The following is a 12,293-nucleotide window of genomic DNA, read 5'->3' as shown; positions in this document are numbered from 1 at the left end:
TGCCTGAGTGATGTAGGCTTGATAGAGTTCAGGTGCATGTAGTTGAGTAGGATTGAAACCCAGGAGAATTTTGTAAACATCTTGGTCACGCCCTTTGCCTCGTAGCATCTGCTATAAAATAAAGGCATTGCTGTGGGTGTGGGCGCTGTCTCACCGAGACCCGGCTTTCATTCTCTTGTCTTTCTTTTCTAAGCCTTTTAGCCGCCCCACTCAGGTTCACCCCGTGCTGGCACAGCACACTTTAGAAAGATATGCCTCCACGCTCCCAGGGTGGGTTCCTGCCTCAAACCCCGCCTTTACAGGAAACAGCTCCGGGAAACAGCTTGGGGGAAGGCACAGCTGTTTCCAAGACATCCCCTGCAGGACTGACTTCCTTCCACTTGGTCATGGCGGTTCTGGTCATGATGAACACCACCCAGGGTTTTTATATAAGTAGATAGATATGAAATAATTTGTGTTTCTTATTTTCTCTATTCATAATTATTAACAAAGAAAATTCACTTTTAAGCTTCATGTTTTGAGCTATTTTTATAAATCTAGAAAATGTCCAAATGGTTATCACAGTTTATTTTTTTTCCTGATTGCTTTGGTAATAGGACTTTATATATTTGTATTATATACACATATGTAGAAAGAGGACTGATTTGAGGGATCAGAAGTATACATAATTATATAAAATCATAGCGGTTTTTATTAAGTGCATTTAAACTTCATTTAGAGTTATAATATTGCTGCTTCCTCTAATTATGAGAAAGGAAAATTATTGAACAATGTAGGTTTAATTTTTCTTTTTGGGTCTTCCTAGCAATTGAAAGCTTGTAGTGAAGAACAAGAAGATAGAGAATGTTTGAACCAAGCGATTACTGCTCTCATGAATCTCCAAGGTAGTATGGACCGAATTTACAAGCAGTATTCACCTCGACGCCGACCTGGGTAATTCCAAACTGTTGAAAATATGAATGCTTCTGCATACTTCACTTACATCTGTTGCCTGTTTTTCTCAAGAAGTGTTATTTATAGTGATAGTTGCATTCTTGAATATTATACTTTGGTTTTACATTTTTATTTTGGTCTTGTAGTCTTTTTAAATTGGCATTCTAATATTGTTAAGATATGTGTAAAAAATTTAAAGGACATAGTTGATAAATTTTGTATAATTTATATAAGAAATAGGATTATTTAATTTTAATACATATGGGCAGTAGGAATGAAATATAGAGCCTCTGGTACTTCTCTTTCACAATAATGAAATTGAGACTTGTAGTGGCAAAGTTAGTAGAAGAAAATAAATGCTGTGTGCAAAATCTAGTGTTTGGTTATTTAGCATTTTTGTCACTTGATTTGAGGTAGTTTATACTTAAAGCAATTATGGTTGCTTAGTCATTGAATAAGCTAACTTTGTCTTGGTATTTTTTTTTAGGGATCCTGTTTGCCCTTTTTATAATCGTCAATTAAGAAGCAAGCACCTGGCTATTAAAAAAATGAATGAAATTCAGAAAAACATAGATGGATGGGAAGGCAAAGATATTGGACAGTGTTGTAATGAATTCATTATGGAAGGTCCATTGACAAGAATTGGTGCTAAACACGAACGGCATATTTTTCTTTTTGATGGCTTAATGATTAGCTGCAAACCCAATCACAGCCAGTCACGCCTTCCAGGTTACAGTAGTGCAGAATATAGATTAAAAGAAAAATTTGTCATGAGAAAAATACAAATATGTGATAAAGAAGATACTTGTGAGTACAAACATGCTTTTGAATTAGTATCCAAAGAGGAAAACAGCATAATATTTGCTGCTAAGTCTGCTGAAGAGAAAAATAATTGGATGGCAGCACTTATTTCTCTTCATTATCGTAGTACTCTAGATCGAATGCTAGATTCAGTATTATTGAAAGAAGAAAATGAGCAACCACTGAGATTACCAAGTCCTGAAGTTTATCGTTTTGTGGTAAAAGACTCTGAGGAAAACATTGTTTTTGAAGACAACTTGCAAAGTAGAAGTGGAATCCCCATTATTAAAGGAGGAACAGTGGTGAAGTTAATTGAAAGGTTAACATATCATATGTATGCAGGTATGTGAAACTCATTACAAGTGATTATCTAGGCCAAAGGAGCTAAAAGCTTTTCAAAAATGTTCAAAAGGCTTGAGGCCTGAAAAAAATGCCTCTAAAATATGAAAAGAATACTGCAGAATCAAAAGGAATAAGTAACTAATTAAATGTCTCTAAAATATAGTATTAACTTCACTGATAATTAAATATTCATAAAAATTGTATATCCATAAATCTTGAATTTGAAAACAATCCTCGTTTCACAAGAAATACTGTGATTGGCAGAAAGAGCCACAGTGGGAAAAGCCAGGATAAAAGGAAAAAGGAAATAAGACCTCCAAAATATGCTGAATAAATTGAACATGCAACCTGTTTTATGCTCTATTTTTTCAGATCCCAATTTTGTTCGTACTTTTCTTACTACATATCGTTCATTTTGTAAACCACAGGAATTGCTAAGCTTACTGATTGAACGGTAAGAAAAATTTTTATTTCACTTATATTTACATTTTGTAAAAACTAAACTGGCCAAAACTGGTTTGGCTCAGTGGATAGAGCGTCGGCCTGCGGACTCAAGGGTCCCAGGTTCGATTCCGGTCAAGGGCATGTACCTTGGTTGTGGGCATATCCCCAGTAGGAGATGTGCAGGAGGCAGCTGATCGATGTTTCTCTCTCATCGATGTTTCTAACTCTCTATCTCTCCCCCTTCCTCTCTGTAAAAAATCAATAAAATATATTAAAAAAAAAACACTAAACTGTTTTTTATCTTGTAAAATTCTGGGTACCTAGTATCTTCTCAAGTAGTTTTTTAATATAATTTATTTGGCATAAAATTAGCAGTATTTCTGTTCACTTTAAACAGTGTGCTTAAACTGAAATGCCTGTTTATAATAGAGGTCTTTTCAAAGCTTAGCAATGTTTATAGTGGTAATCAGAAAGACCCATTTTAGAGGATAAAACTGTGTATCTTAATTAAATTGTTTTCTGTACAATAAAACAATGTTTCCTTAAAAGAGACTTTTTTACTTTCAAAACAAACTTTTTAATATGAAATATTTCAAAATGTGTACAAGGGTAAATAGGAAAATAAAATAACCTCATGTATCAGTCATCCAACTGCAATAATTATCAACTCATGTGTCCCCTATTTTCCTACCGTTTCAACATCCTGATTCCAGGATTACAGTCAGCCTCTGTTTCCATGGGTTCATTATCCTTATCTGCCTCCATATCTGAGAATATGGAGGGCTAAGGGACTTTAGCAACAGTGGATTTTGTATCTGCTGGGGTCTTGGAACCAATCCTCTGGGGTCCCAAGGGACAACTGTCTTTTGCAGTAAATTCTAGACAGTGTATTTTACCTGTAAATATTTCCAGTTGTATTTCTAAAAGATAAGTACTCTTATTAAAAACATAATCAAAATATCATTATTAGACCTAAAAATTAACATTTTCTTATTGCAATTAATTTTTAAAAGTAAGTTTTAGATTGACTTTTTATCTTTTACTGAGTACAATTAGTGGCATTTTAAATGCTTTAAAGGTTAAATGTAGCATCTGGACTCTAAAATAATTTCTGTTTCACATTTAAAAACTTAATGCCAGAATATTATCTTGACCTTTATCATTGTTTTTCTATGAAACAAAGTTTACCAGACTGAGTCACTGTAATGAGCTGTGAAGATGTACTTGGTTGTATTTCCATGTCCAAAATTAAGAAAGCATACATGTTAGACATATTTTAGCTGTATTTCTTGTGGGCAGTTTTTATTTTTTTTAACTTTGCTTTTTACTTTATTCACTTAGGTATATTCTTTACAGTTTAAAATTCAGTTTGGACCCTCTCTTAGGATTTATATTCATTTATTTAAGGAAAGGTATATCTACTTGCATTTAAAAAAAATAAATATTATGGATATTAAAGAGGTTATACTTCTTACAGATTATTTTCTTGAATCTTTTCCATTGATCTTTTCTATGTTGATAAATACTAGTTATTAAACTTTTTTATAGAAGTAAGACTATAAGAAAACCTTAGTACTGTATAGCCAAAGGGCAATTTTTTGTAGTATGTAATGCTTTAAGGAAAATTTATCAGTAATTGTACTTTTCACATAAATAGTAGAAAAGAATGTTGCTTAGTTAAAATATTTTTACTGCTGTATTTGAAATCCTTTTCATTTATGTATAAACATTGAAAAATTTCTCTCATTTTGCTTTTCTTCTTAGATTTGAAATTCCAGAGCCAGAACCTACTGAAGCAGATAAATTGGCAGCAGAGAAAGGCGAACAACCAATTAGTGTAGACCTTAAAAGGTTTCGCAAGGAATACGTCCAACCAGTGCAACTTAGGTTTGGCGTGTATATTATATTTTTAATGTGCCATTCTATTTTCAGTGTATAGTTAGCACAAAAGTTTTTACCTCTTAATTCGGGTATAGGTATTATTGTTAACCTCATAGCAGTTAAGTTCTTTCTTTGTGAAGTTACTCTTAAATACCCTGAAGAATTTTAATTATTAAAATAGATGTTATTTGCATCAGATATCTGGCATGTGATATTCTTACAGAACAGGATACCTATTAAGTAAAACTTATAAAATTGCATATGAGTTTGCCTACTGTCAACTCCTCCCTCACACACACACACACACCTTTTTTTCTTCATGTCTCATTATGAATATCTAATAACCTTGGGCTTAATGTTTTGCTATCTTGATTTTACCGTACATTTATTCACTTATCATTCTTCTATTGGTCCATTAATCATCCATTTGGGAGTTGTAATTCAAAGTACACTTTTCTTTAAATACTTCAACTTGTATATCATTAATGGTATTTGTTTATTCTTTTTTTCTAAACTGTGTATACAATATTCTTTGGTTGACTTTTAACAGATAATATACATTTCTATAATCCAAATTCCTTTCAAGATATAAAATGTTATCATCACCCCAGAAAGTCCCCTTATGCCCATTTTAATCAGTTTTTGTTCTGATTGCCCAAAGCAGTATTTATCTTACTACATAGATTAATTTTACCTATTTTAGAATTTTATATAAATGGATTCTTATATTGTACACTCTTTTGTGTCTAACTTCTTTCACTGCACATGTTTGTGAGCATGTTGTTGCTTGTATCAATAGTTCTATTTTATTGCTGAGGTGGTATTCTATTATATGAATATACCACAGTTTGTTTATTAATTTTCCCACTGAAGGACACCTGGGTTCCTTTCAGTTTTCATTATTATGAAAAAAGCTTCAATGAACTTTTATTTTTCAAGTTTTTTGTGAATATACTTTTTCACATAGTATCTTGGGTTAATAACTCAGAGTGGAATGGCAGAGTCGTAGGGTAGGTGTATGTTTAATTTTAAAAGAAACTGCCAAATATTTCCCAAAATGATTATACTGTACTAGTGGCACAGTGCACAAAATTCGTGCAGAGAGAGGGGGAAGGATGTGTGTGTGTGTGTCCCTCAGCCCGGCCTGCACCCTCTCCAATCTGGGACCCCTCAAAGGATGGCCTACTGCCGGTTTACAGGGATCGGGCCTAAACCGGCAGTCGGACATCTTTCTCGCAATCCGGGACTGCTGGCTCCTAACTGCTCACCTGCCTGCCTGCCTGATTGCCCCTAACCACTCTGCCTGCTGGCCTGCTCGCCCCCAACTGCCCGGCCCTCACCGCCGGCCTGCTTGCCCCCAAATGCCCCCCCCGCCAGCCTGATCACCCCCACTGCCCCCCGTGCCAGTATGCTCACCCCCAGCTGCTCCCCCCTGCTGGCCTGCTCGCCCCCATCTTCCCTCCCCCCCGGCCTGCTCGCCCCCAATTGCCACCCTGCTGGCCTGCTCACTCCAAACTGCCCCCCACAGTCCTGATCACCCCCAACTGATGGCCTGCTTGCCCCCAACTGGCCCCCCTGCTGGTCTGCTCACCCCCGACTGCTTCCCCCACCACCGGCCTGATCACCCCCAATGGCCCCCCACACCAGCCTGATCACCCCCCACTACCATCCCATCCTGGCCTGGGTAAAGGACTGAGGGCCGTTTTCAGGCTGGCCACAGCCCCTTCAGTGTGGGGGTTCCCGCTGGGGTGCCTGGCCAGCCTGGGTGCGGGGCTGAGGGCTGTTTGCAGGCTTGCCAGGCCGCCCAGCAGGGATCTTTACTCCATGGGGGTGTGGCCAGCCTGGGTAAGGGACTGAGGGCCGTTTTCAGGCTGGCCATGCCTCACTGCAACCCATGCTCCCAGCCCCTCCTTTTATTTTTTTCCAGCCCCTCCTTGAGCGGAGGCCAGGGCCAGCTGGAAGCCTGGGTAGCCCCTGGTGACCCAGGCCCCCCAGCCCCTCCTTGAGCAGAGGCCAGCCAGGGCCAACTGGAAGCCTGGGTTGCCCCTGGTGACCCAGGTCCCCAGCCACTCCTTCAGCGGTGGCCAGGGCAGGCGGGAAGCTTGGCTTCCTCCATTGCCGGGGACAACCCAAGCCCCCTGCTCACTCCAGCTCCATGGCCGCCGCCATCTTTGTTGGCTTAATTTGCATACTCGCCCTGATTGGCTGGTGGGCGTAGTGGAGTGATGACCAATTTGCATGTTTCTCTTTTATTAGTATAGATTACATTCTCACTAGCAATGTATTAGAGTTCCAGTTGCTTCACATCCTCATTAACATTTAATGATGACTACCTTTATACCTTATATACACTGAGGGAGTGTAGTGGTATTTCTCTGTGGTTTTAATTTGATGACTAATGATGTTTGAGAACTTTACATTGTCTCTTACTGGCTATTCATACTTATTTTGTGAAGAATCTATTCAAATCTTCTGCCTATTTTTTGAGTTGTTTGTTTTTTTACTATTGAGTTGTTACAGTTACTGAGTAAGATTAGATTCCAGTCTTTTGTCAAATAAATGTTTTATAAATATCTTCTCTCAATCTGTGGCTTGCCTATTACTTTTCTTAATAATATATTTTGATGAGTTTTTCATTTTGATGAAATCTAATTATGAGATATTTTTTCTCTTATATGATAATTTTGAAATTACATTGGCTACTGTAGAAACTAGGAAGGAGAGGAAATGGAAGTAGTTATTTGAATTAACCCTGTGCAAAGTAGAAGCTAACAGTTTTGTGATATCTTGAAATATTTTCTAAGCCACAGACCTAACCAGGCACACAATGACTAAGGTGGTTTTGTTCAGATAGCATGACAGAGATTAGGAATTTAAAGAATTTTCTTAGCCTGGGAGAAGAAGTATTGTCTGTCAGTTAGAAAAGAAGAAAGCTAACCTAGAAACGAACAAGTGTTGGGAAGGATGTGGAGAAAAGGGAACCCTCATGGGGGAATGCAGATTGGTGCAGCCACTGTGAAAAGCAGTGTGGAGTTTCCTCACAAAATTAAAAATGGAACTGTCTTATGACCCAGTGATTCCACTTCTGGGAATATATCCAAAGAAACCTGAAACATTAATTTGAAAGAATATATGCACCCCTGTGTTTGCTGCAGTGCTATTTATAGTAACCAACATTTGGTATATGTGCTGCCGAAGCGAGCACTATAGTAACCAACATTTGGAAGTAGCCCGAGTGTCCATTAGTAGATGAGTGGATAAAAAATTTGTGGTACATTTATACAATGGAATATACTGCTTTACCGTAAAAAAAGAAGCAAATCTTAGCCTTTGCAACAGCATGGATGAACCTGGAGAGTATTATGCTAAGTGAAATAAGCCAGTCAGAGCAAGACAGATACCATATGATTTCATTTATATGTGGAATCTAAAGAACAAAATAAACTAACAAAATAGAAACAGACTCAGCTGTCAGAGGGGAGGGGATAGGTGGGTTGGATGAAAAAGGTGAAGGGATTAAGAAAAAAACAACAAAACCCATCCTCATAAACTGACAACAGTATGGTGATTACCAGAGGGAAAATGGGGTGGGGAAGGTAAAAGAGCGCAACGGAAGGATAAATGGTGATGGAAGGAGACTTGACTTGGGGTGGTGAACACACAATACAATAACAGGTGATATATTATAAAATTGTACACCTAAAACCTATATAATTTTATTAACCAATGTCAGTCTAATTAATTGAATAAAAATATAGAAATAGTCACCCACTGAAATAATGAAGGAGAAATGCTAATCTAATTAATTTACTGTATCTCTAAGTCTAAGAGTAGAATGTTATATTTGTATAGATTGATTAAATCTCTACGTGGACAGTCATAAGTAATATTTTGTGATACTGCAAAACAAAATAGCTCTGTCAGAAATATTTTTTCTTTTGAAAAAAAAGAATGTGGATATGTCTGTAAATTACATAGAAATTTGAACCAAATATATTAAACCTTAGTTGATTTTCCATCTTATATGGAAAATATATAAAAATTTAGATCATAAAAATACTTTCTAACATAAGCATTTAAAATAGCTTTGTATAATATAGAGAATGAATTTTGCACGTCTGAATAAAGAAAAGGTACTTTTGCTAAAGGAACAATTACAGGAACCATTTTTTATTATGCTTATAAAATATTTAAAAAGTATAATTTTAAAATAATAAACAGTCTGAGATCTGTCTTCATATTGTTGAAGCACTTAAGATATTAATTAAGTACAAATTGCAGGCTCTGTCAGTGTTATGGCCTTTGTATGTAAAGTTATCACCATGGCATTAAGAGAGGTAAAAGAAGTATAATTGAATGCTTAGGTTTCATTAAAATGTGTTTGTTTGTTTGTTTCCCCATTTTATCAGGATCTTAAATGTATTTCGGCACTGGGTTGAACACCATTTTTATGACTTTGAAAGAGATTTGGAGTTGCTCGAAAGACTAGAATCCTTCATTTCAAGTGTAAGAGGTATATTATTTAAAGGTTTGATTGAATCTTATGTCACACATGAGTTTATTTTTAAATTTGTGTGACTTTTAATTTAAAAGTGAAACTAGTTTTCATGTTAAAAAAACTGAAATAAGATTTGGAATAATATTTAAAGACTCCAAGGAACTTGTATATATTTAGAACCACCTGAAGTCTTAGAACCTTACCTTTCAAGTTTTTTAGTAGAATCTTTCTTTTAAAGAAGTCAGAAGTCCTCTTTAATAAATTTAAGCCATTTATTTTTATCTCATGTCAAGATTGTCATTCCTTCAACTAATTATATATTTGTATAATTACAAATATTTCCTTAGTCTCTTTAATCTTATTCTTTAGTTTTGAAAAGTTAATAACTTTTTAAATAAGGTTTACTTCCCCCTGGAAAAGTCTTTAATATATTTTGGCATCTGAAAGGTAGGAGTTTCCTACCTGAAATAGCAGAACACAGCCCATGAAATGAAAGTCTAGGCCATGAACATTTAAACAGATGTATGAGTCATTAAACGTATGTTATTGAATCAAGAACATTTATATTTTATCTGAGAGTATAATGTGTTAATTAAGAATACTATAACTAAGCCTAACTTATTTCATGTACTTGTTTTTTAAGGGAAATTTTACTTAAAATAGAGAATATGATTTCTTTAAATTTTGAGATGTTCAAGATAAAATTTTCAGGTGTACTTTAAAATTATTTATAGTACTGAATTAATTTAAATTAATATTGCAATGGAGACACTAAAATGTATGTAATCTAAGAAGCTTTTATAATACACACACGTATTAGAATAAAACAAGTAAATTTTATATTAATGTCTATAGTTAATATCTAAAGGCCTTGTCTATACACATACCTCAGGATAACCAAATAGTTGATTTGTGAAAGTTTCTTTTTTAGAAGTATTATAACTAGTAAGTGAAGAAGGATGATAGAATTAGATTACCATTTCTCAATTCCTAGTAACATCACAAAAAGAAAAGTAACTGGACATTCTATGTCTCCTGTTAAAAATATACTGGCAAGTATTCGTGTCAAAAATTGACCCTGAATCAGATCAAGTCTCTATGTATCTGATTTCCAGAAAATACAGGGACAGCAAAACATGGCAGTGATACCACAGGGATGGAATTGGCAGAATTCAGACTTGGGGAAACACAGAGTAAAAATAAATTACAAGCAAAATGAGAGATTAAAGGAGACTTGAGACACACTAACTCAGTGCAATGTGTAGATCTCATTCAAATCCTATTTCAAACCAATTATAAGAAAACATGAGATAATCAGAGAAATTTGAACACTAATATTTTTTTAATATATTTTTATTGATTTCAGAAAGGAAGGGAGAGGGAAAGGAAGATAGAAACATCAATGATGAGAAAGAACCATTGATTGGCTGCCTCCTGCACACCCCCCACTGGGAGTTGAGCCCATAACCTGGCATGTGCCCTGACCGGGAATCAAACCCCAACCTCCTAGTTCATAGGTCAATGCTCAACCACAGCCATGCCAGCCAGACTGAACACTATTTGATGATATTAACAAGTTATTGTCATTTTTTATATGTGATCATGGTATTGTTATTTTTAAAATCTTTAACTTTTAAATAAATATTACTTAAGTATTATATTTGTTTTTAAATAACAGGGATAGAAGGGAGGGCATGATTGGGGTTAGATGAAACAAAAAGACACCATTGAGTTGGTCCTTGTTGAAGCTAGATAAATGTTTAACATTATGTAAAGGTTTATGTTATCTATCAAATAAAAGGCATTTTTGTTTTGTATCTTTATCTAGGGAAAGCCATGAAGAAATGGGTAGAGTCAATTGCTAAGATCATCAAAAGGAAGAAACAAGCTCAGGCAAATGGAATAAGCCATAATATTACCTTTGAAAATCCACCTCCGCCAATTGAATGGCATATCAGCAGACCAGGACAGTTTGAAACATTTGATCTCATGACACTTCATCCAATAGAAATTGCACGTCAGCTGACACTTTTGGAATCTGATCTCTACAGGTAGACATTATCAATAATATGCTGCTCTGTTTTCAAGAACCTTGAACCTACCTCTGTTTTCAGAACATTTAGTAAATTATTCATGAGTGCTTAAAAATACCTTCATGTATTCTTATGGGCATGATGGAAAGTTTATAGCACAGTTGTTTTTTTGTTTGTTTTAGTCCTCACCTGAGGATATTTTCCCATTGATTTTGAGAGAGAGTGAAAGAGAGAGGGGAAGACAGAGAGAAACATGGATGTGAGAGAAAACACATCAATTGGTTGCCTCCTGCATGCACCCTGACCAGGGCCCGGGCTGGGGAGGAGACTGCAACCGAGGTACGGAATCGAACCTGGGACCCTTTGGTCCACAGGCTGACGCTGTGCACTGAGCCAAACTGGCTACAGCTATAGTACAGTTTTTAACTTCAGTCTGTTCAGCTGGCAAAAGTCTTAAAATGTATTGCTGTATAGGCCCAGATTTGGTATTTAGCAATCCTTCACGAGAGCAGTGGCAGAGAGAATACTAATGCAATAGAACAACAGCCACTTTCAAAGTAGTCACTGAGCTCCTACTCCTAATACTACCTCTCTCAGATTGCTTTATTGAGTTGTTTCAGCTAAATCAGTCAGTATAGATGCTAGGCTCTTGGCAGCTAAGTACATAGAATATTGAGTGAGACAAGCTTTATTCTTTTTGCTTTTCTTTTTTTCAGATTCTACATAATCAGAATTTTTCTTGGGAGCTTGGCAGGGTTAGGTTTGTCAGGCAAATGAATAACAAAATTGTTAGAGGAATAAAGATTTCTTAATTTTTTTTAAGGCATCTCAAATAACATTAGCTCTTTGAAGTCAATATTAACTTTAAAGAGAAATTATTTCTGAAGTAGTGTGATGATGAGCCATAGGTAAAACTTCCAGCCTGGCCAACATGGCTCATTGGTTGAGCATTGACCTATGAACCAAGAGGTCATGATCAGGGCACATGCCTGGGTTGCAGGCTTGATCCCCAGTAGGGGGTGTGCAGGGGGCAGCTAATCAGTGATTCTCATCATTGATATTTCTAACTCTCCCTCTCCCTTTGTCTCTGAAATCAATGAAACTATTTAAAAAAATAAATTAAAAAACAAAAAATCCTTCCAAACCATTTTCTTTCATTTCTAAGGATCACTAGAAATGTGCTTGGCTATATTTATTTTAATCTGTATTCCGTCACCTTTCTTTACATATAGTGTTCTTGCCATCACCCTATATCTGGAGTGGCTCAGTTTTAGAGCTTTGTCCTATGCACCAAAATGTTTCTGGTCCAAATGATCTCTCTCTCTCTCTCTCTCTCTCTCTCTCTCTCTCTCTCTCTCTCC

The 12,293-nt window shown here is 36.1% G+C and overlaps 1 protein-coding gene across 12 annotated transcripts in view; it reads left to right on the top strand.

Annotated features, from left to right (window-relative positions):
- SOS2 (SOS Ras/Rho guanine nucleotide exchange factor 2) overlaps positions 1-12,293 on the top strand; it is a 103,251-nt gene that overhangs the window by 67,814 nt on the left and 23,144 nt on the right. For all 12 annotated transcript variants that reach the window (XM_036306206.1, XM_036306219.1, XM_036306201.1 and 9 more), the window contains 6 exons: positions 806-933; positions 1,421-2,076; positions 2,449-2,530; positions 4,285-4,407; positions 8,811-8,914; positions 10,728-10,950. In XM_036306206.1, coding sequence (XP_036162099.1) covers positions 806-933; positions 1,421-2,076; positions 2,449-2,530; positions 4,285-4,407; positions 8,811-8,914; positions 10,728-10,950 — 1,316 coding nt within the window. The remainder of the gene's footprint in view (positions 1-805; positions 934-1,420; positions 2,077-2,448; positions 2,531-4,284; positions 4,408-8,810; positions 8,915-10,727; positions 10,951-12,293) is intronic.

The sequence above is a fragment of the Myotis myotis genome, unplaced genomic scaffold (assembly GCF_014108235.1).
Source record: "Myotis myotis isolate mMyoMyo1 unplaced genomic scaffold, mMyoMyo1.p scaffold_m19_p_1, whole genome shotgun sequence".
Classification (NCBI taxonomy): Eukaryota; Metazoa; Chordata; class Mammalia; order Chiroptera; family Vespertilionidae; genus Myotis; species Myotis myotis.
Note: the sequence above shows the minus strand (reverse complement) of the source record. Positions and strands in the feature narration are given on the sequence as shown.